The sequence below is a fragment of the Pelodiscus sinensis genome, chromosome 17 (genome assembly GCF_052426305.1).
Source record: "Pelodiscus sinensis isolate ZL-2025 chromosome 17, ASM5242630v1, whole genome shotgun sequence".
In the NCBI taxonomy this organism is placed as follows: Eukaryota; Metazoa; Chordata; order Testudines; family Trionychidae; genus Pelodiscus; species Pelodiscus sinensis.
The window spans coordinates 4,249,305-4,270,100 of record NC_143068.1 but is presented as its reverse complement, the minus strand read 5'-3'; the positions used below and the strand labels follow the sequence as shown (position 1 = coordinate 4,270,100).

Below are 20,796 nucleotides of genomic sequence, written 5' to 3'. Positions count from 1 at the left end.
CCATCTGGTCTAGGTAACTTTAATTTGTATAATTTATTACTTTGTTCCAAACATCCTCTAATGGCACCTCAATTGGGAATAGTTCCTCAGATGTGTCACCTAAAAAAGAATGGTTGAGGAATGGAAATTTCCTTCATGTCCTCGGCAATGAAGACTAATGCAAAAAATTCCGCTAGCTTATCCACAACAGACGTCAACCTTGAATACAGTCTTCCTACTTTCTGGTGAATTTACAGAATTTCTGCTGTTAGTTTTTGTAGGTTTTGCTCACTGCTCTTCATTTTCTTTTTTCGGCACATTTTTATTTTTACAGTTGACTTGCTACAGTTTATCTTCCTTTCTATTTTCCCCACAAAATGAAAAGACAGGTTACACTGCCATGTCATTTGCTGCATGCCCTTCCTTGCAACTTAAGAAAACAGATGTTCAGAAGTTAAAGCCATTTTCATCATGCTTATAGACACTATTAGGAGTAAGCTTTAAGGAAAGAAAAACTAACAATGAGGTCAGAAAAATGGCTAAAGCGAGATCTCTATCATAAATAATTTTACAAGATTATATCAGTGGTTAGGGCATGTGTTACAAATGGATTGTAACCAACTACTGATTATAGCTCACAGCTGAAATCCAGAAAATCCAACAAGAAAGAGGGGTAGACCTCGGATGACTTGGAAGTATACGTTTATCAATGACATAGAAAAATGTAATTTGAAATAGGAGGTCTTAGGTCACATAGCAGCTGATAAGCAAGCATGGATGATGTGAGTAACCCAATGTGCTATAAAGCACACGATGGACTAAGGTCTAAAGTGAGGCCTACCTTTAGAAAATACCTGAAATACCAAATGCTGTAGTAGTAATTAAGGATGTTAAGGATTAGTCAACTAGTAAACTTTTTTATAAGCAAATGTTTATTGGCTAGTCAAGTTGACTAGTCACTTTCCCCTGTTGCTGCCTCTACCAGATAGAGGCGGGGAGGGAGGGGGGGAGATGGGAAGGAGGGAGAGACAGGGTACTTCAAAGACACAGCACTGCATGGAGCCCAGTATATGGGCTCTGTATGGTATTGTCACTTTGAAACACCACCGTGGCATTTCAAAGTGGCAGTGCCGCATGGAGCTGACCCCGAACTCCTGGCAGTACTCAGTTGGAAGGGCTCTGCTGAGTGTGTCTGCCATTGCGTTTGGGCACCCGGAAGGTGCACTGCGGTAATATTTAGGTTGTACTTCAGGAACCAGTTCCAAAGTGCTATGGCCCCTGTGCAAAGCGCTTGAGATTTGGCTCCGCCCTGATGATTTATATAAAACGTTACTGCAACATTGTCCATGTACAATCTGACATGACTGTTGGTGATGAATGGGAGGAATATGACACATGCATTCCTGACTGCACCAAGTTCCAGGATGTTTATCTGTAAGTTCTTGTCACTGCTGGACCACTGACCCTGGCAAGTATGATTTTGTAGGTGCACCCCCATCCTGTATGATATGCGTCTGTTATCATGGAGATGGACGGTTCTGGTGGGTGGAAGGGGACTCCAGAACAAAGATTTTGTGGGTTTAACCACCAGTGTGAGGATTCCTTTACTATCACTGGAAGGGTTAGAGATTTGGATAGTGGATGGACACTGGGTCTTCAAACATGTCCCAACAAGCCCCGTAAACATCTCATGTGGAGATATACCTATCTCATAGAACTGGAAGGGACCTTGAGAGGTCATTGAGACCAGTCTCCTGCCCTCACAGCAGGACCAAGTACCATCCCTGACAGATTTGCCCCAGATCACTAAACGGCCCCCTCAAGGATTGAACACTCAACCCTGGGTTTAGCAGGCCAATGCTCAAACCAATGAGCTATCCCTCCCACCTTTGTGAAGGCAGGTCTTGTTGATGACAAAAATGCATGCTGCCATGTGCCCCAACAACCTAAGGCATTCAAATGTCATTGTGCGAGGCCTGGATTGTAAGGTGTTTACCAAGGCCACAATTTTTTGGAAACAGCCCGTAGGGAGGGATTGGGGCACATGGCAACCCTTGTTGAGTCGATGCATGTGCCTATAAATTGTATCTTTTGTGTAGGCGACAGCATCGATTTGGCTTCGTTCACCTGCAGGCTGAGGTGTCAGAATAGGTATCTTGTGATTGATGAAGAACGTCAGGAATCATTGTGTGAGTGCACCTTGAGAAGGCAGTCGTCCAGGTGAGGAAATATAACTGTTTTCTCAGATATGCTATGATCACTGCTAGAACCTTTGAAAAGACCCTTCGGGCCATAGAGAGTTCAAATGGAAGCACCTTGTATTGGTAGAGAATCTGCAACAAAACGAAGAAAACATCTGTGAGCAGGGTAGATCACAATGTGAAAGTATGTACCTTGCAAGTCGAGGGACGAGAACCAATCATCCTGTTCCAATGCTGGTAATATAGTGGCAAGCGTTACCATCTTGAATTTTTGTTTCTGAATGAATTTATTGAGGACCCAAAGGTTTAAGATGGGTCTCCAATCTCACGATCATTTGTCTGTCAAGAAGTAAAGGGAGTACAAACCTTTGCCACTAAATTGTGTGGGGCCTGGTTCAATTACATCTGTGTGCAAAAGGTGCTCTACCTCTTGAAGCAGAATCTCGTGAAAGTGGTTCCTGACGAGGGACCAGGAAGGGGTTAGAGACAGGAAGGGAATAAGGTAGCCTTTTTCAATTATCTCGATGACCCATGTGTCAGAGGTTATACATTGCCAGTTGTTAAAGAAGGGTAGCAGTCAATGATGGAACAAGTCTGCTTGCGATGATGGCATTGAAATGGGTGAGAGGCTCTCAAGACCCTTGACCTGATATTCAAATTTGTTTATTGGACTGCTGAGACTGTTGGGAGTTGGTGGAGGAAGGGTTCTGCCTCTGCTCTGTTGGTGTTGGTCTTGCCTGTTGTAACGTTGTGCATATGGAGGGTATTGAGGTCTCACGTAGGACTGATACCTATATTGCCTTCTTCTAGGTGCCTAGCTGTGGATCTACAAGGACCGAAGCATTACTCTGGAGTCTTTTGTGGAGGGGAGAATTTCGTTGGTGTTAGCTGCAAACAATTTCTGACTGTCAGAAGGAAGATCTTCCACTGTAGATTGAATCTCTCTGGGGAATGGAGTGGCGTTAAACCATAACACTCTTCTCATTACTACTGCTGTTGCTGTGGATTGTGCAGCCGTGTCAGCAGCATCTAATGCAGCTTGCAATGCTGTTCTAGCAATCGAATGACCTTCCGATTCCAGTGCTTTGCACTGGTGTCTTTTAGCCTCAGGAATATCTGTGATAAAGTCGTTAAGTTTGGTGTAATTTCTGTAGTCGTATTTGCTTAATAAAGCTGCATAGTTGGAAATGCGGAATTATAAAGTAGAAGACGTATATTTTTTGAGATTGAGATAATGAGAATAATGTAAAGAGAATGATACAGTAGGGTCTGCTCATTGCCCTCAGCTCCCATAGGCAACCGAGATTGAGGCCACCAATGCTGATCTGGAATCTTTGCTTTGGTGATAGGCCCAGGATGTTCAGAAGGGCCATTGAGGCACCTGCCACTGGCCCAGCCACAGAGTTGGGTAGAGGTGACGATCTCAGTGGGAGCATGATTTTCTTATCCTGCTAGAATGTGAGGACTCCGCTTCCAACTCAGAGGTGTAATATTGTAATGACCACAGAGGAGCGGAGCCTTTCAGTGCCAAGGATCAGTACCAAGGAGCAGAGCAGCTCCCCCACAATGATTCCTGGTGCCAAAGGCCCGTGCAACAGAGATGGCCTGATGGGTGACATCATTGCCAGTTTGCCTATAGTTTACTAGGCCCGGAACCAATGCTGGCAACCTCTCCCCTCCTAGGAGATGAGGTCTGTGCTGTGAGCGCCAAGAAGTCCACTGCAGCCTTGACCATCTCCTCCAGCATGGAGAAGGGCTGAATATCCTCACAGCAACACGCCAGAAAGTGATGCAAGTCCAGGCACAACTGGACACCTCCTGGGGTAAAAAGTAACAGTATCCCAGCAGACTGAATACTGGATGGGGCCTTGGTAGTTAGGTGGACCTTAGACCAAGCTAGAAAGCACTCTCAATAGTCTTTTTCTTTTTATGAGGTACTTGGGAATGAGAGCAGTGCCCCACAGATGTGTGTGTGTGGGCAAAGCTGTAGCAGTGCCAATGGTCTATACTGAGTCCATCCTTAGCACCGGCTCATGCGTTGATGGTGCAAGTGCACTGAGCACAGATGACACAGCACTTGGGGCCAGGGTTGCGACTTCTTTGGAGGATAGGGACATAATTAAAAATGACCTTAGCAAGTTAGAGAAATGGTCAGAGGTAAACAGGATGAGGTTTAATAAAGAGAAATGCAAAGTGCTCCACTTAGGAAGGAACAATCAGTTCCATACATACAAGATGGGAAGCGACTGTCTAGGAAGGAGCATGGCGGAAAGGGATCTAGGGGTCATAGTGGACCACAAGTTGAATATGAGTCAACAGTGTGATGCTGTTGCAAAAAAAGCAAATATGATTCTAGGTTGTATCAACAGGTGTGTTGTAAGCAAAACTCGTGAAGTCATTCTGCCGCTCTATTCTGCACTAGTTAGGCCTCAGCTGGAGTACTGTGTCCAGTTCTGGGCGCCACATTTCAAGAAAGATGTGGAGAAATTGGAAAGGGTACAGAGAAGAGCGACAAGAATGATTAAAGGTTTAGAGAACATGACCTATGAAGCCAGGCTTCATGAACTGGGCTTGTTTAGTTTGGAAAAAAGAAGATTAAGGGGGGACATGATAGCGGTTTTCAAATATCTAAAAGGGTGTCACAAGGAGGAAGGAGAAAAATTGTTCCTCTTGGTTTCTGAGGACAGGACAAGGAGTAATGGGTTTAAAGTGCAGCAGGGGAGGTTTAGATTGGACATTAGGAAAAAATTCCTAACTGTCAGGGTGGTCAAATATTGGAATAAATTGCCAAGGGAGGTGGTGGAATCTCCCTCTCTGGAGATATTTAAGAACAGGTTAGATAGACATCTGTCAGGGATGGTGTAGGTGGAGCTTGGTCCTGCCTGGAGGGCGGGGGGCTGGACTCGATGACCTCTTGAGGTCCCTTCCAGTCCTATTATTCTATGATTCTATGATTCTATGATTAATTGGCTGGCAAGAATATTGTGGGAGACCGTATCAAAAGCCTTGCTAAAGTCAAGGTATATTACATCCACTGACTTTCCCACGTCCACAGAGCCAGTTACCTCATCATAGAAACTAATCAGATTGGTCAGGCACGACTTGCCCTTTGTGAATTCATGATGACTATTCCTAATCACTTTCCAAGTGCCGGAAAATGGATTCCTTAAGGATCCCTTCCATGATTTTTCCAGGAACCGAGGTAAGACTGACAGGCCTATAGTTCCCTGGATCATCCTTCTTCCCTTTTTTGAAGATGAGCACTACATTTGCCCTTTTCCAATCATCTGGGATTTCTCCCGATCTCCACGACTTTTCAAAGATAATCGCCAAAGGCTCCTCAATGACAATTGCCAACTCCCTTAGTACCCTCGGATGCATTAAGTCTGCACCCATGGATTTGCGTACGTTTAGCTTTTCTAAATAGTTCCTAACCTGTTCTTTACCCACCAAGGGCTGTCCATCTTCATCCTATCTTGCGTCACTTAGCGCATTAGTCCGGGAGCCCACCTTGTCCGTGAATACAGAGGCAAAGAAAGCATTGAGTACTTCAGCTTTCCCCACATCATCTGTCACTAGGTTACATCCTTCATCCAGTAGAGGCCGCACACCCTCTCTGATCACCTTCCTCTTCTTAACATGCCTATAGAAACCTTTCTTGTTATCCTTCACATCCTTAGCCAGTCGCAATTGCATCTGCGCTTTCGCCTTCCTGATAACCCCCCAGCATTCTCAAGCTATACATTTAAACCCCTCACTGGTCATTTGTCCAAGTTTCCACTCTTTGTAAGCTTCCTTTTATGCTTAAGTTCACCAAGGATTTCCCCCATAAGCCAATCCGGTCTCCTACCATGTTTGCCTCTCTTGCTACGCATCGCGATGGTTTCTTTCTGTGCCTTCAATAAGGCTTCTTTAAAATACTGCAAGCTGTCCTGTCCTCCTTTCCCCTTCATGTTAGCATCACAGGGGATTCTGCCCATCAGATCTCTGAGGGAGTCTGCTTTTTTGAAGTCCAAGGTGTGTATTTTACTAGTCTCTTTTCTTCCTTTAGTCAGGATCCTGAAATCTACCATCTCAAGATCACTGCTTCCCAGATTGTCATCCACCTCTACTTCCCCTATTAGTTCCTCCCTGTTTGTGAGCAGAAGATCAAGCTGCGCATGGCCCCTGGTCGGATCCTTCAGCACTTGTACCAAGAAGTTATCCTCAACATTCTCCAAAAACTTCCTGGATTGCCTGTGTACTGCCGTATTGGTTTCCCAACAGATGTCAGGGTGATTAAAGTCCCCCACGAGGACCAGGGCCTGCGATCTGGAAGCTTCTCTCAGTTGTACAAAGAAAGCCTCATTTACCTCATCCAGCAGACACCAACCACAACATCATTGCTGTTGTTTGCTCCTTGAAACTTAACCCATAGACTCTCAACAGGTTTTTCTCCCTCTTTATACTGGGGTTCAGAGCAATCATAGTGCTCTTTTACATATAGTGCAACTCCTCCTCCTTTCCTCCCCTGCCTGTTCTTCCTGAACAGTCTATACCCTTCCATGACAGCACTCCAGTCATGTGAGTCATTCCACCAAGTCTCTTATCTCAATTAAATCATACTCCATCCTTATTGAAGACTGCATATAGAGTCACTGCCATCAGAGCTGATATCTCACTGACTCTACAGGCCGATGTGATGGTGAGGAGAAAGACTACTTTCATAGTCATCATTTGCAAGGGAATAGTAGCCAGTGGTTCAAATGGTAGTGTAGTTAGAGTGCCAAGTACTATGTCCAGGTTCCACGGTGGAGGGACGGGTCTTCGAGGAGGGTTCAAATTCGTAAGGAAGGGGAACCAATGTTGGCATGCCCACACAGGTGCCACTAGTATCATGGTGGCTTTGTCTGCCTTGACTTTCTCCAGGACTCTGGGGATGAGGATTGTGGGTGGAAAGCCATAAAGGAGAGGCCTGTTCCATTTGAGGAGGAATGCCCACTCCTGCTCTGGAGCAGTAATAACAGCACTTCTTGTGGTAGGAGGCAAAGAGGTCTATGAGGAGAATTCCCCTACGTCGGAACAGAAGATGAAGGACCCTGTCGTGGAGTTCCCACTCATGATCTGGTGTGAAGTGTCTGCTCAGGGAATCTGGAGCAACGTTGCTGATGCCAGATAAGGAAGATACCACAAGCGTGATGTTATTCCAAATGCACCTGTTCCAGAGTCGGATTGCTTCTACACATAGGAAGCAAGAACATGCTCAGCCCTGACAACTGATGTAATACACTGTCGTGATATTGTCTGTGAGAATTTTGACTGTAATATTGCAAATATATCTGTGGAAGTGCTTGCAAGTGTTGAAGACTTCTCTGAGGTCAAAAAGGTTTATATGGAGGAATATCTCCTGAGGCGACCACCGACCTTGGACCAACATAGTGTCCATGTGTGCTCCCCAACATAGGAGGGAGGCATCTGTGGTAACATGGCATTAGGTTGTTGTTGTTGAAAGGGGGCACCAGACATAAGATTTTTCTGGTCTGGCCACCACTTGAGGAAATCTAGAACCTGGGTCGGAAGTATCACTAATCTCTGAACGTCATGCTTCGTGTAGTTGTAAAAGGAAGCTAGCCAAGGCTATGGAAATGTAATCTCACATGACGGACTACATACGTTGTAGCCGCCACGTGGCCCATCAGTTTTAGACAAATAATTATCTGAATGGTAGGGCTGTACAGTAGAATGTCTATCAAGTTCTGAATAGCTTGGAATCTTTGAATGGGAAAATAAGCCTTTGCCATGGTGGCATCGAATCGGGCGCCGATAAATTTCAAGTCCTGAGTAGGATGGAGTGTTGACTTCTGTTTGTTGACTAGTAATCCAAGGAGGTCAAAAGTTTGTCTGGTGGTATCTACCATAACGGATGTCTCAGTTGATGAACAGCCCTTTAGCAGACAGTCGTCGAGATAAGGAAAAATTATAACCCCCTTTTGACGTAGATACAGTGCGACTACTGCCAGGGTCTTCAAGAATACCCTGGGGGCAGAGGACAGGCTGAAGTGTAGGACTCGGTATTGGAAATGATCTATATCGACTGTAAACTGGTGGAATCTCCTGTGTCCAGAATGGATCGTGATATGAAAATACACATCCTGGAGGTGGAGGGCAGCAAACCAGTCATTGTGATCTAGTGCAGGTATTATAGACGCAAAAGTCACCATTTTGAACCATTATTTTTGGAGATGTTGGTTTATCTTCCAGAGATCTAGTATTGGTCTCCATCCACCTGTCTTCTTTTGTGTGAGGAAATAATAAGAGTCGAACCTCTCCCTTTGAGCTGGTCTGGAACTCTTTCCATAGCTCCTATGGAAAGGAGGTGGTTGACCTCGTTGCACAGCAAATTCTCGTGAGAAGGGTCCCTGAAAAGGGACAGGGTAGGTGGGGTAGTGTGTGGGGGGGGGGGGAATGGAGAGAAAGGGTATTGTGTAGCTGGATTGTATTATCTCCAAGACCCACCTGTCAGTGGTAATGGAGGCCCATTTTTGGTAAAAGGGCCACAATCACTGGTAAAACATGTGGGTGGTATGCTAGCTCTGATTGGTCTGTGTGACTGTTTGGATGCCCTCGACCAAGGAGTCAAACCTGTTGTTTGTTGGCTGGTTGAGGTTGCGCAGTTATTTTAGTTGTGGCATTTCTATGGCCTTTGTTGCATGTGGAATTGGTCAAAGCCACATTGCTGATGTTGCCAGTATTGCCTGTTATAACCATAGTCATAACGCCTCTGATAAAGGGTATGACATCATCTCCTGTACGCCCGGGGCGGGGGGGAAGGTACATCCCCAGAGTGCATAAAGGTGGTCTGTGAGTCCTTACTGGAGTGAAGCACACTGTCTGTCTTCTCGGCAAATAGTCTGGTCTTGTCAAATAGTAAGCCCTCTACTTTGTTTTGCAGGTCTCTAGGGACCCCTGCTGTTTGAAGATAAGAGGCCCATCTCATTATCACCGCCCTGGCAGTCAACCGAGCGGCTGTGTCCACTATGTCCATCGCTATTTGTAAAGCTGCTCTGGTGGAGGTGTACCCCTCTTGTATGACAGATTTTAAAATGGGCCTTTTTGACTCAGGGAGGTGATCCATGAGCGATGTTAATTTGGTATTGTCAACAAAGTTACGATTCAATAAATGCATGGCATAATTTGCTATCCTAAGCAGAAGTGTTGCTGATGTATTTACTTTCCTGCCAAATAAATCTAACCTTTTGCTATCTCTATTGGCTGTAGAGTTTTTGTATTGCGGTGTTTTCAATCTCTGTTGTGCAGCATTGACCACCAGGGAATTGGGATGGGGTGGGTGAATAAAAATTCCATCCCCTTAGGCAACACAAAGTATTTCTTGTCCGCTTTTTTACTGGTGAGTGGAGCAGATGCCGGAGTTTGCCATATCTCGTCTGCTGCTTCGAGAATAGCCTCGTCTAACGGAATGGCTATCTTGGAGCTATGGGCTGGCAGGAGATTTTTAAGAAGATGGTGTTGTTTCTCCTGTATTTCTGCCAGCTGCACTTCCTGGCTCACTGCCACCCACTTAAACATGTCTTGAAATAGTTTGAGGTCATCGGGAGGAGGCCCGGAATAATGGCTTCATTGGGTGAGAAGGATTAGTCCATTTGAGAGACAACGGGCAATTGTCCTTCTGTGTCAGAAACCTGACCCTTCTCTGGTTCTGACTGTTGTAGCTGAGGTAATGTAGGGTGTCGTACTGGGATAGGGAGGGGCTGGGACAGGTGAATGCCTACAGGATATGCATTCACATAGCAACGGTCCCCTGGACCTAGATCTATAGCAGTAGGAATAGCGATGAAGCGAATAGTGGCAGTAGTAGTCATGGTGGTAATATGGCCTGCCAGGGAGTGACTCTCTCTCTCAGAGTGCAGACATCTAAAGTCTTCCTAATGTGTCGCCCGTGGTGATCATAGTGAACAGAAGAGGGTGTTATGACATTCTCGAAGAAGGCGATGGGGAGACAGAAAAATGCCGGTGGGTGTGATCTCTTGGTGCCCTGAGAAAGAGGGATGATAGTCTCCTGTGCAGACCGTGGAGAGAGATGTGCTATTTCATGGGGTGGGATCTCAGCATTGGCGACCCCGGTGCCGGTGGTGAAGGTGACGGTGCTGGAGAGAAAGTAGGCAAAGGAGAGTGCAGTGTAGGACTTCAGTGCCAAGGTGTTTTCGATGCCGACTTCCTTGGTGCTATAGTGTCTGTCCACTGGTCTGGCGCCAAAGGCACCCATCGCATCGGCACCAACAGTGCTGATAATGGATGTGGCATGGATGTGACCACCGGTGCTGAAGGTTTGGTTGAAGAATCTGAAAGTGCCGAGGTTGCCCTCGGTTGTGCCGGTGCATATGGCGTCAGCACTGTAGACACCGACATTTTTGTTTTGGAGGCTGGGACTGCCTTAGAATGGGTAACGGCAATGCCGGACGTGCCAGGCTTGTCTCCAGTGCTCAATCTGCTCTGCGAAGTAGCAGGCAGAGATCTCGTAGGCGACGCCCTGACTTTCTTGGGTGGAACAGCTGTAGGCGATGAAGCTCTCTGTTTTTGAGCTGGCTGGTCTGAAGTGTCTGTAGAGTCTGATCCTGTCGGCTGGAGAGCCTTATCAAAGAGGAAAATTTGCAGCCTCATCTCCCTGTGCCTGTAGGCTCTTGCAGTTAGCTTGCTGCAATGAGGGCACTTCTGTGGGACATGATTCTCGCCAAGGCAACGAATACAGGACGAGTGCCCGTCAGAGGCAGCCATGGCTTCACGACACATCACACTTTTTAAACCCTGGGGAGCCGGGCATTTTAATGTTGTTCTTGTTGTCTTTGGGTTGTTTTTTTAATTTAAAGATCTCTGTCTTGACAAAACAACGGTATTTATCTATATAGAAGTCTTCTATAACTATCTACGCCGCAACGAAGAAAAGGGATATTATTTTAAACGAACATCACCACGGAGGTATTAACTAACTGAGTAACTATTCAACTATTATGCTATGAACTATTAACAAAAATTAGAACACTCTCATGATGAGGAACATGTGGAGACCCGGTTCATTCCGTCTGCAGCCTGAGGTGGTTGAGAGGAACTGGCAGGAGCCAGACAGCGCACATGTGCAAAAAAGCGTCCACGCATGCGCAGTCCAGCCAAATACTGCTATGGAAACGTCTCCAATTTGCGGCACCAGGATGAGCCCGGCCTACACTGGAGCACCCATGGGGACGTCACTTGAAGAACACCACACGGAGATCCAGAGATGAAAAGCACTGTCTCGGTGCCAAGTGTCATTACAACTAGATTTAAATATATCATGTGCTGCAAAAGGTCCTTTTACCCCCACCTCACCTGAGCTCTGCCAGCTGTTCTGAAAGGCCCTGTCTGTCCCGTTCCACAGCCCCTATTCGCACCTCCAGTGCTGCCTTCTCACGCACCAGGGCTTCCTTTTCTCTGGATACTTTAGCCAGTGCTTCTCCACGGCAACTTGACTCCAGGCGTATTTGCTCCAAGTCAGTGGTGGAGGACTCCTCCTGACGACACATCTAAAAAGAGTGGAAAAGAGGAAATGAGCTCCTGCTACTAATCAAGGTACTCTCCAGAACTCATCAGCTTCACTTTGAGTGAACCAGAGGAGAGTGCTATCATGTCACAAGCTGAAGAACTAAAATAATCTGCCTTAATGATGTCACTGTGCACTGATCCACCAGACACAAACAGGCCTGAAAATGGAAATTAGAAATGTTGTCCATGCCCATATTGAGTTGCTTGGGATAGTACTATACTTTTGATCTCTGGGTACATGGGACCGCAGTAATGAGCAAGTGTTGCAGGAATGCAAAATTGGACAGCACTATGTTTGGCTGATGCAGCAACTCATGGTATTGGACGCTACCAGGTTATCAAGGGATATCTATTTAGAAAACATTGCCAGACATCAGCAATATTAGAAGAGATGAGCTGAAATGCCATTGAGAAGCAAAGCAATTAAAGTAAATACTGAAGGACAATCTCTACTCATTGCTACATTAACTTTCCATAAACTACTCTTAGAATATCTTCTTATGAATGATGTGTCTGAATATTCGGATGCTAATAATTTTACATAAGAACATAAGAACGACCGTACTGAGTCAGACCAAAGGTCCAGCTAGCCCAGTAGCCTGTCTGCCGACAGTGGCCAGCACCAGGTGCCCCAGAGAGAGTGGACCTAAGACAATGATCAAGCAATTTGTCTCCTGCCATCCCTCTCCAGCCTCAGACAAACAGAGGCCAGGGACACCAATTCTATCCCCTGGCTAATAGCCTTTTATGGACCTGACCTCCATGAAATTATCTAGCTTCTTTTTAAACTCTGTTATAGTCCTAGCCTTCACAGCCTCCTCTGGCAAGGAGTTCCACAGGTTGACTACGTGCTGTGTGAAGAACTTTCTTTTAGTTTTAAACCTGCTACCCATTACTTTCATTTGGTGTCCTCTAGTTCTTCTATTATGGGAACTAATAAATAACTTTTCTTTATCCGCCCTCTCCACACCACTTATGATTTTGTATACCTCTATCATATCCCCCCTCAGTCTCCCCTTTTCTAAACTGAAGAGTTGCAGTCGCTTTAACCTCTCCTCATATGGGACCCATTCCAAACCCAAATAATTTTAGTTGCCCTTTTCTGAACCCTTTCCAAGGCCAAAATATCTTTTTTGAGGTGAGACCACCACATCTGTACACAGTATTCAAGATGTGGGCGTACCATAGTTTTATACAGGGGCAGTAAGATATTCTGTGTCTTATTTTCTATCCCTTTCTTAATAGTTCCTAGCATCCTATTTGCCTTTTTGACCGCTACTGCACACTGTGTGGAAGTTTTCAGAGAACTATCCACGATAAATCAGGAAAGAGATCTTGGAGTTGTCATAGCCAAATTAGCCCCCATCATACTGTACCTATAGTTGGGGTTATTTTTACCAATGTGCATTACTTTACACTTATCCACATTAAATTACATTTGCCATTTTGTTGCCCAATCACTCAGTTTGGGGAGATCTTTTTGGAGTCCCTTACAGTCTGCTTCTGTCTTGACTATCCTAAACAGTTTGGTATCATCCGCAAACTTTACCACCTCACTGCTTACCCCTTTCTCCAGATCATTTATGAATAAGTTGAAAAGGATTGGTCCCAGGATTGACCCTTGGGGGACACCACTAGTTACCCCTCTCCAATCTGAAAATTTACCATGTATTCCTACCCTTTGTTTCCTGTCTTTTAACCAGTTCTCAATCCAAGAAAGGACTTTCCCTTTTATCCCATGGCCATGTAATTTACACAAGAGCCTTTGGTGAGGGACCTTGTCAAAGGCTTTCTGAAAATCTAAGTATACTATATCTACTGGATCCCCCTTGTCCGCATGTTTGTTAACCCCTTCAAGGAACTCTAATAGATTAGTAAGACATGACTTTCCTTTACAGAAACCATGTTGACTTTTATCCAACAAATTATGTTTTTCTATATGCTTCACAATTTTATTCTTCACTATTGTTTCAACTAATTTCCCCGGTACTGAAGTTAGGCTTACCGGTCTGTAACTGCCAGGATCGCCTCTAGAGCTCTTTTTAAATATTGGTGTCATATGGCTACCTTCCAGTCATTAGGTATGGAAGCCGATTTAAAGGATAGGTTACAAACCACAGATAGTAGTTCAGCAATTTCCCATCTGAGTTCTTTTAGAACCCTTGGATGAATGCCATCCAGTCCCAGAGATTTGTTAACGTTAAGTTTTTCTATTTGTTCCAAAACCTCCTGTAATGACACTTCAATACGGGACAGTTCCTCAGATTCATCACCCACATAGGACGGTGCAGATTTGGGAATCTCTTGAACATCCTCAGCCATGAAGAATGAAGTAAAGAAATCGTTTAGTTTCTCCACAATGGCTTTATCATCCTTGATTGCTCCTTTTATATCTGGATCATCTAGGGGACCCACTGGTTTTTTAGCAGGCTTCCTGCTTCTAAAGTACTTAAACATTTTGTTATTTCTTTTTGAGTTTTTGGCTAGCTGTTCCTCAAAATCTTTTTTTGCTTTTCTTATTACATTTTTACACTTGATTTGACAGTGTTTATGTTCCTTTCTATTTATCTCACTAGGATTGGACTTCCACTTCTTAAAAGATACCTTTTTGTCCCTCGCTGCTTCTTTTACATGGTGGGTAAGCGATGGTGACTCTTTTTTAGGTCTCTTGCTATGTTTTTTAATTTGGGGTATACATTTAAGTTGGGCCTCTATTATGGTGTCTTTAAAAAGCTTCCATGCAGCTTGCAGGGATTTGACTCTAGTCATTATGCCTTTTAATTTCTGTTTAACTAACCTCCTCATTTTTGTGTAATTCTCCATTTTTAAATTAAATGCCAGGGTGCTGGACTGCTGAGGTTTTCTTCCCACCAGAGGAATGTTAAATATTATTATATTATGGTCACTATTCCCAAGCGGTCCTGTAACGGTTATCTCCTGGACCTGATCCCGCGCTCCACTCAGGACTAAATCGAGAATTGCCTCTCCCTTTGTGGGTTTCTGCACCAGCTGCTCTAAGAAGCAGTCATTTAAGCCATTGAGAAATTTTATCTCTGCTTCTCTTCCTGAGGTGACAAGTATCCAGTTAATATGGGGATAATTAAAATCCCCATTATTATAGAGTTTTTTATTTTGGTAGCCTCTCTTATCTCCCTCAGCATTTCAATGTCAGTATCGCTGTCCTGGTGGTCGGTAATATATCCCTACTGCTAATTTCTTATTATTGGAGCATGGAATTACTATCCATAGCAATTCTATTGAACATGTAGATTCATTTAATATTTTTATTTCATTTGATTCTAGATTATCTTTCACATACAGTGCCACTCCGCCACCTACCCGGGCTGCTCTATCCTTTCGATATATTTTATATCCCGGTATGATTTTGTCCCACAGATTTTCCTCATTCCACCAGGTTTCAGTGATGCCTATTATGTCAATCTCCTCCTTTAATAGGAGGTACTCTAGTTCACCTATCTTATTAGTCAGACTCCTAGCATTTGTGTACAAGCACTTTAAAAATTTGCCACTGCTTATTTGTCTGCCCTTCCCGGATGCATTGGATTCCTTTATATGCGTTTTTTGGTTTGCTCTGGCCCATCGTTTGTCCTCTCACCTCCGCTCTTTCTGACTATAGCTTAGAGAATCTCTATCAATGGATTCTCCTCTAAGAGAAGTCTCCCTCCGATTTACGTGCATCTCCGCACCAATCGGCTTTCCCCCATCTCTTAGTTTAAAAACTGCTCTACGGCCTTTTTAATGTTTAGTGCCAGCAGTCTGGTTCCACCCTGGTTTAAGTGGAGCCCATCCTTCCTGTACAGGCTCCCCCTCTCCCAAAAGTGTCCCCAGTTCCTAATAAATCCAAACCTCTCTTCCCTACACCATCATCTCATCCACACATTGAGACTCTGAAGCTCTGCCTGCCTACCTGGCGCTGCGTGTGAAACTGGAAGCATTTCCGAGAATGGACCATTTTAACTGTATCATTGAATTTATTAACCCTAGTTTGAGATATTGCAGATTATGTATTATATGTATTTTATTACTTTTACACCAAACTTTGTATTTGTAGATAACTTAAGCATTATATCCAGAGGCACAGAAACGCTTTCCTTAACCTGAGTATTAAATAATTCTAACGTTAGCTCCCGCACTACCAAGATATATGACTAAGGTTACCTACATGTTTCCATGCAAAAAATCCTGTATTAAACTTTCCAAAGTTTTCACTTTTCAAAATGAAACCTTTGAAAAGTCCTGGTCAAAGTGTCCCTCAAGGTGGTTTTTCTAAAAGTCTGAGCAAAGACAGTTTGCCAGTGGTCTCCAACCTTTTTACACTCAAAATCACTTTTTAAATGTCAGGACAATCCAAGATCTACCTCATCCCTTCCACAAGACCCCACCCCTTCTCCTCTCCAACAGTTGATGTCCCCAGCCCTTACTCACTCTCACTGGGTTGAAACAGGTGGTGCAGGCTCTGGAGTGGGAATGAGGGATTTGGGTATGGGAAGGGGTGAGAGGTGCAAGCTATGGGAGGGAATATGGGTGCAGGAGGAGGTGAAGAAGGGTATGCTGGTTCAGGGAGGGGACTCCAGGCTGGAGAGTTTTGGAGTCAGGTGGAGGGTTGGGGTGCTGAGCAAGCCACAGGTTTGTCAATGTGGGGGTGCAGGAGTTTGGGTTGGAGTATATGAGGGGCTCTGTGCAGCGGGGTAGGGAGTATGATGGGCTCAGCACACAGATTTGCGGTGTGTGGATGGTACAGCAGTGATGTTGCAGAAAACTGGGATATAGGGGTGCAGGAGCTTGGGGACGTGAAGGAATCAGGGCAGAGGGTTCAGGTTATGATAAGAGTCCTGGTTGGGGTCTGTGGAAAGTGCAGGAGTGTTATGATGCTGCAGCTAGATGGGGGCTTGGCCCCAGCTGGGGACTTGTTGGCTAGGCTTCATTTTTAAATACAATATTATGTCCAACACAAAAAGTTTCAGCATTATCTTTATTTATGGGAGGGGCGGGGAATCTGTTTTGGACCAGGGACCATTGAACCACAGAAAAAAATCAGTCGAGAACTACACAAGTGAGATGCAAAAAAAAATCCCTCCAAAACAAGTGGGGTTGCACAGGGGTCTGTTTTGGGACCGGTTCTGTTCATAGAAATTACGCTTATTAAGTTCACAGATGATACCAAGCTGGGAGGGGTTGCAACTGCTTTGGAGGATAGGGTTATAACTCAAAATGATCTGGACAAACTAGAGAAATGGTCTGAGGTAAATAGGATAAAGTTTAATGAGGACAAATGCAAAGTACTCCTTGTAGGAAAGAACAAGCAGTTTAACACATACAGAATGGGAAGCTACTGTCTAGGAAGGAGTACTGCAGAAAGGAACCTAGGGGTCATAGTGGACCACAAGCTAAATATGAGCCAACAGTGTGATGCTGCTGCAAAAAAGGCAAATCTGATTCTGGGATGCATTAATAGGAATGTAATGAGCAAGACACGAGAAGTCATTCTTTCGTTCTACTCTGTACTGATGAGGCCTCAGTTGTGTGCAGTTCTGGGCACCACATTTCAAAAAAGATGTGGAGAAATTGGAGAAGGTCCAGAGAAGAGCAACAAGAATGACCAAAGGTTTAAGAAAACATGACCTATAAAGGAAGACTGAAAGAACTGGGCTTGTTTAGTTTGGAAAGGAGAAGACTGAGAGGGAACATGTTAGCAATCTTCATATATATAAAAGGGTGTCACAAAGAGGAGGGAGAAAAATTGTTGTTCTTGGCCTCTGATGATAGGACAAGAAGCAATGGGCTTAAATTGCAGCAAGGAAGGGTTAGGTTGAACATTAGGAAAAACTTTCTAACTGTCAGAGTGGTTAAACTGGAATAAGTTGCCTAGGGAGCAGGTTAGACAGATATCTATCAGGGATAGTCTACTCTAGATGGTACTGCGTCCTGCTGTGAGGGCAGGGGACTGGACTTGATATCCTCCCAAATCCCTTCCAATTCTAGTGTTCTATGATTCTATGAACCTATGAAAAACCCCCAAGCCTCACTGATATGGCCCCAAACTGAGACACCTCACTCCCCTGGCACTCCAGCCCCATGGGGAGGGTAGATAAGACTGAGGTTCAAGGCCTCAGGCCAAATTAACTCTTCTGGGGTTCCAGTATTAGTGGATTTAGTGGGCCCCTCTACACTCTGAGATAGGGCCAAATATGAGGGATCCAGTGTGCAGGACAGGGCTGCCAGTGAATGGGATAGGGGTAGAGAATCTAGGTGGAAAATAGGGTACAGGAGCAAGCTGGGGGGAGTTGTCTGGCTAAGAGGTGGGGGCAGAAGCAGGATGCTGGTGGGGGGGTCTGCCCAGTGGTCACGGTGCTGGTGGGGGGGGGGGGTCTGGCTAAGGGGAAGGTGGCAGGGGGGCAGGGGCAGCTCGGCCCGTACCTGGGTGTCTCCAGGGATGAGGATCTCTGGAGAAGGACCTGTGGGCAGCGTTGAACAAACCTCTCCTATAATATATCTAAAATTAGTATAGCAGATCATAAAACAAACATACAAATGAAGGCAAATTCCTCATTCTACTCCATGACACAATACTCATACATTTTCTTTTTAATGTACTAAAATGAAATTAGTCCAGTGTCAGTTGTCTCTTCATTAATTTCTATATTTTCTTCTTCCTCAGGGCTTGAGAAAGGTCTCCCATACAAATCCAAGATGTGCTACCAATCAAGCTGATTATTTTTGAAAACAACACATCCATTGCTCCATTTCCACCTCTATATGGGTATGCTGCTGGCCCTTTAAAGGCTCCCTCACCTCAGTAAAGAAATGCTCAGGAAGGGAGTAAGATTTGCCATGGGTTTCTCTTTAGTCATGGATAGAAGGAGGAGACAGTCAAGTACAATGAGCTTAAAGTACAATGAGCAGGAGGAGTTTCCCTCAAGACTCAGACCCTGGGAACCTGAGGGTTTGTGGCAGAGTGAAGAAAGTAGCCTTGAGAAAGAGAACCTGGGCGGGTTTCAATTTGACAGCCAAATAACTAGCCCCCAAGGCTGGAGCTTTCTGAAACAAGAGCAAAAGCTGCTCTTCAACTATGGGGCTGGCAGAGCTGTGGTGATAGTGAAACAGGCCCACAAGGAGGGATGTGATCTAGAGGAGGAATATAGGAGCTGATTTGGATAGAAAGCTAAAATCCACTCACCATCAACAGAAACTGAACATGGACATTGTCTACCAAGACAGATGAGCCACTCTCCAATCACTAAATACTATTCTAGTGTAACAAACCACTACAACACTATGGGTATTGGGAGACCCTGATTTCCAAGCTGTCACTATAATGTTTCCCTGCTGGTGAGCATTTGACAAGACTTTTTTAAAAAGACATTTGCTCCTTCAATAGGATTGACAGCCAAGATGGCGTCCCACGGGAGAACTCAATAAATGTCATTCCAGTGGTATTTTGGAAATATAAAGCCAGCATTGCTTTTTAACAACTAATCCTCAGTGGTCCAAACAGAACTTGGCTGTGCCCAAGTGCATGGAGAAAAGCTAATAGCAACCCTCTAAATGAGGCTGGACTCCAGGATAACTGGAAGGTGCAGCAAATCAGCAAACAATGAAAGTACAATTCATCTGGAACAGCTACCAATATGTACCATAAAGACGTGTCAAAGATGGAAAGCAGCCACTCCTCCCAGACAGCATTGAAAAAATACTCTTAGAAAGGGGAGCGCACTGAACAGCTAACCAGCTCTTACAAGGCAAGGGGCTGCAGCTTTAAACCAGCAATGAGCAAATCCACCCAGTACTAGATCTGGATTGGATGATGGCAACTCAAAGAAATGAGATGGCCCATCTTGCAGCAAGTGGGCTGAGGGTGATAATGGGGTGGGAGAAAGGCATGATTTAGGAGACAGGTTGCTGAAGACAGGACAAGACAGTAAGAGGATTTGTGAGAGTGAAGTTGGGAAAGGGAGAACCAGGTGATGAAGAGGAAGGAGTGGATCCACAAGATGAGTAAAGAAAACCTGGTAGTGGCTGGACAGTGGCAAGCACAGACAGAGGAGAAAATGTTAAAATGACAAGTTATTTATAACAGGCACTGAAATACTCAGTTATGACAAGTAATCAAGGCAGGGTCCCTCGAAGGAATTAATTATCAAGACAGCTCCTAGTAATATGGCAGCAGCATCCTCATCAGCTTGAAGTAAGTAACAGAAGCTGCTTAAAGCCAGCTGCCCTTGTCATGGAAGCTCTTCTAGAAAGCACAGGCATTTATAAACCATTACTAGGAGCTACAGACAGCGATAGTGAGGAGCAAAGGCCCATGGGATCCCCAGGGCCAAAATAATCTGTAGGAACACAAAAACTGCCAGAGTGGAATAGACAAATGGTCCATCTAGGCCACTGTCCTCTCTCTGATAGTGAGCAATACAAGTTGCTTCAGGGAAAGGTGCAAGACACACCAAAGAAAAGCACAGGAACCCACACTATAGGATAATCCCCCTGGGGTAGTCTCCTCCAAACCCAGAACTGATAAGAGATTAACTTCAATCCCAATACAAGAAGATATCCTTAGTAGTTACTATTGTAACACTCAATATTCTGGTCACCTGTATCAATGTTCAATTGTTCTCTATATCCTGCAAAATACTTGGCCTCAATGGTGGCATCCTGTCGTAACTGAGTTCCATACTCTATATGCTGTATGAAAAAGCTTTTCTTTTTTATTAATTTTACCACTGGTCTCATTTCATTGAATCTGCCCTTGTCCTTGTGTTATGAGTCAGAATAACTAAATCTCCCTTCTCTAGACCAGTGGTCTCCAACCTTTTTAAACATTAGATCACTTTTTGAATTTAAGTGCAATCCAAGGTCTACCTCAAACCCAAATACCCTTGCCCCGCCTCCTTTGTGCCCCTTCGCTGAGGCCACGCCCCTGCTCACTCTGTCCTCACTTTCACCAGTCTGGGGCAGAGGATTGGGGTGCAGGCTCTGGTCTTGAATTAAGGGATTTGCAGTGTGAGAGGGGCTCTGATCTGAG

The 20,796-nt window shown here is 44.8% G+C and overlaps 1 protein-coding gene across 11 annotated transcripts in view; it reads right to left on the bottom strand.

Annotated features, from left to right (window-relative positions):
• CEP250 (centrosomal protein 250) overlaps positions 1–20,796 on the bottom strand; it is a 188,415-nt gene that overhangs the window by 99,000 nt on the left and 68,619 nt on the right. For all 11 annotated transcript variants that reach the window (XM_075901435.2, XM_075901442.2, XM_075901440.2 and 8 more), the window contains one exon: positions 11,541–11,734. In XM_075901435.2, coding sequence (XP_075757550.2) covers positions 11,541–11,734 — 194 coding nt within the window. The remainder of the gene's footprint in view (positions 1–11,540; positions 11,735–20,796) is intronic.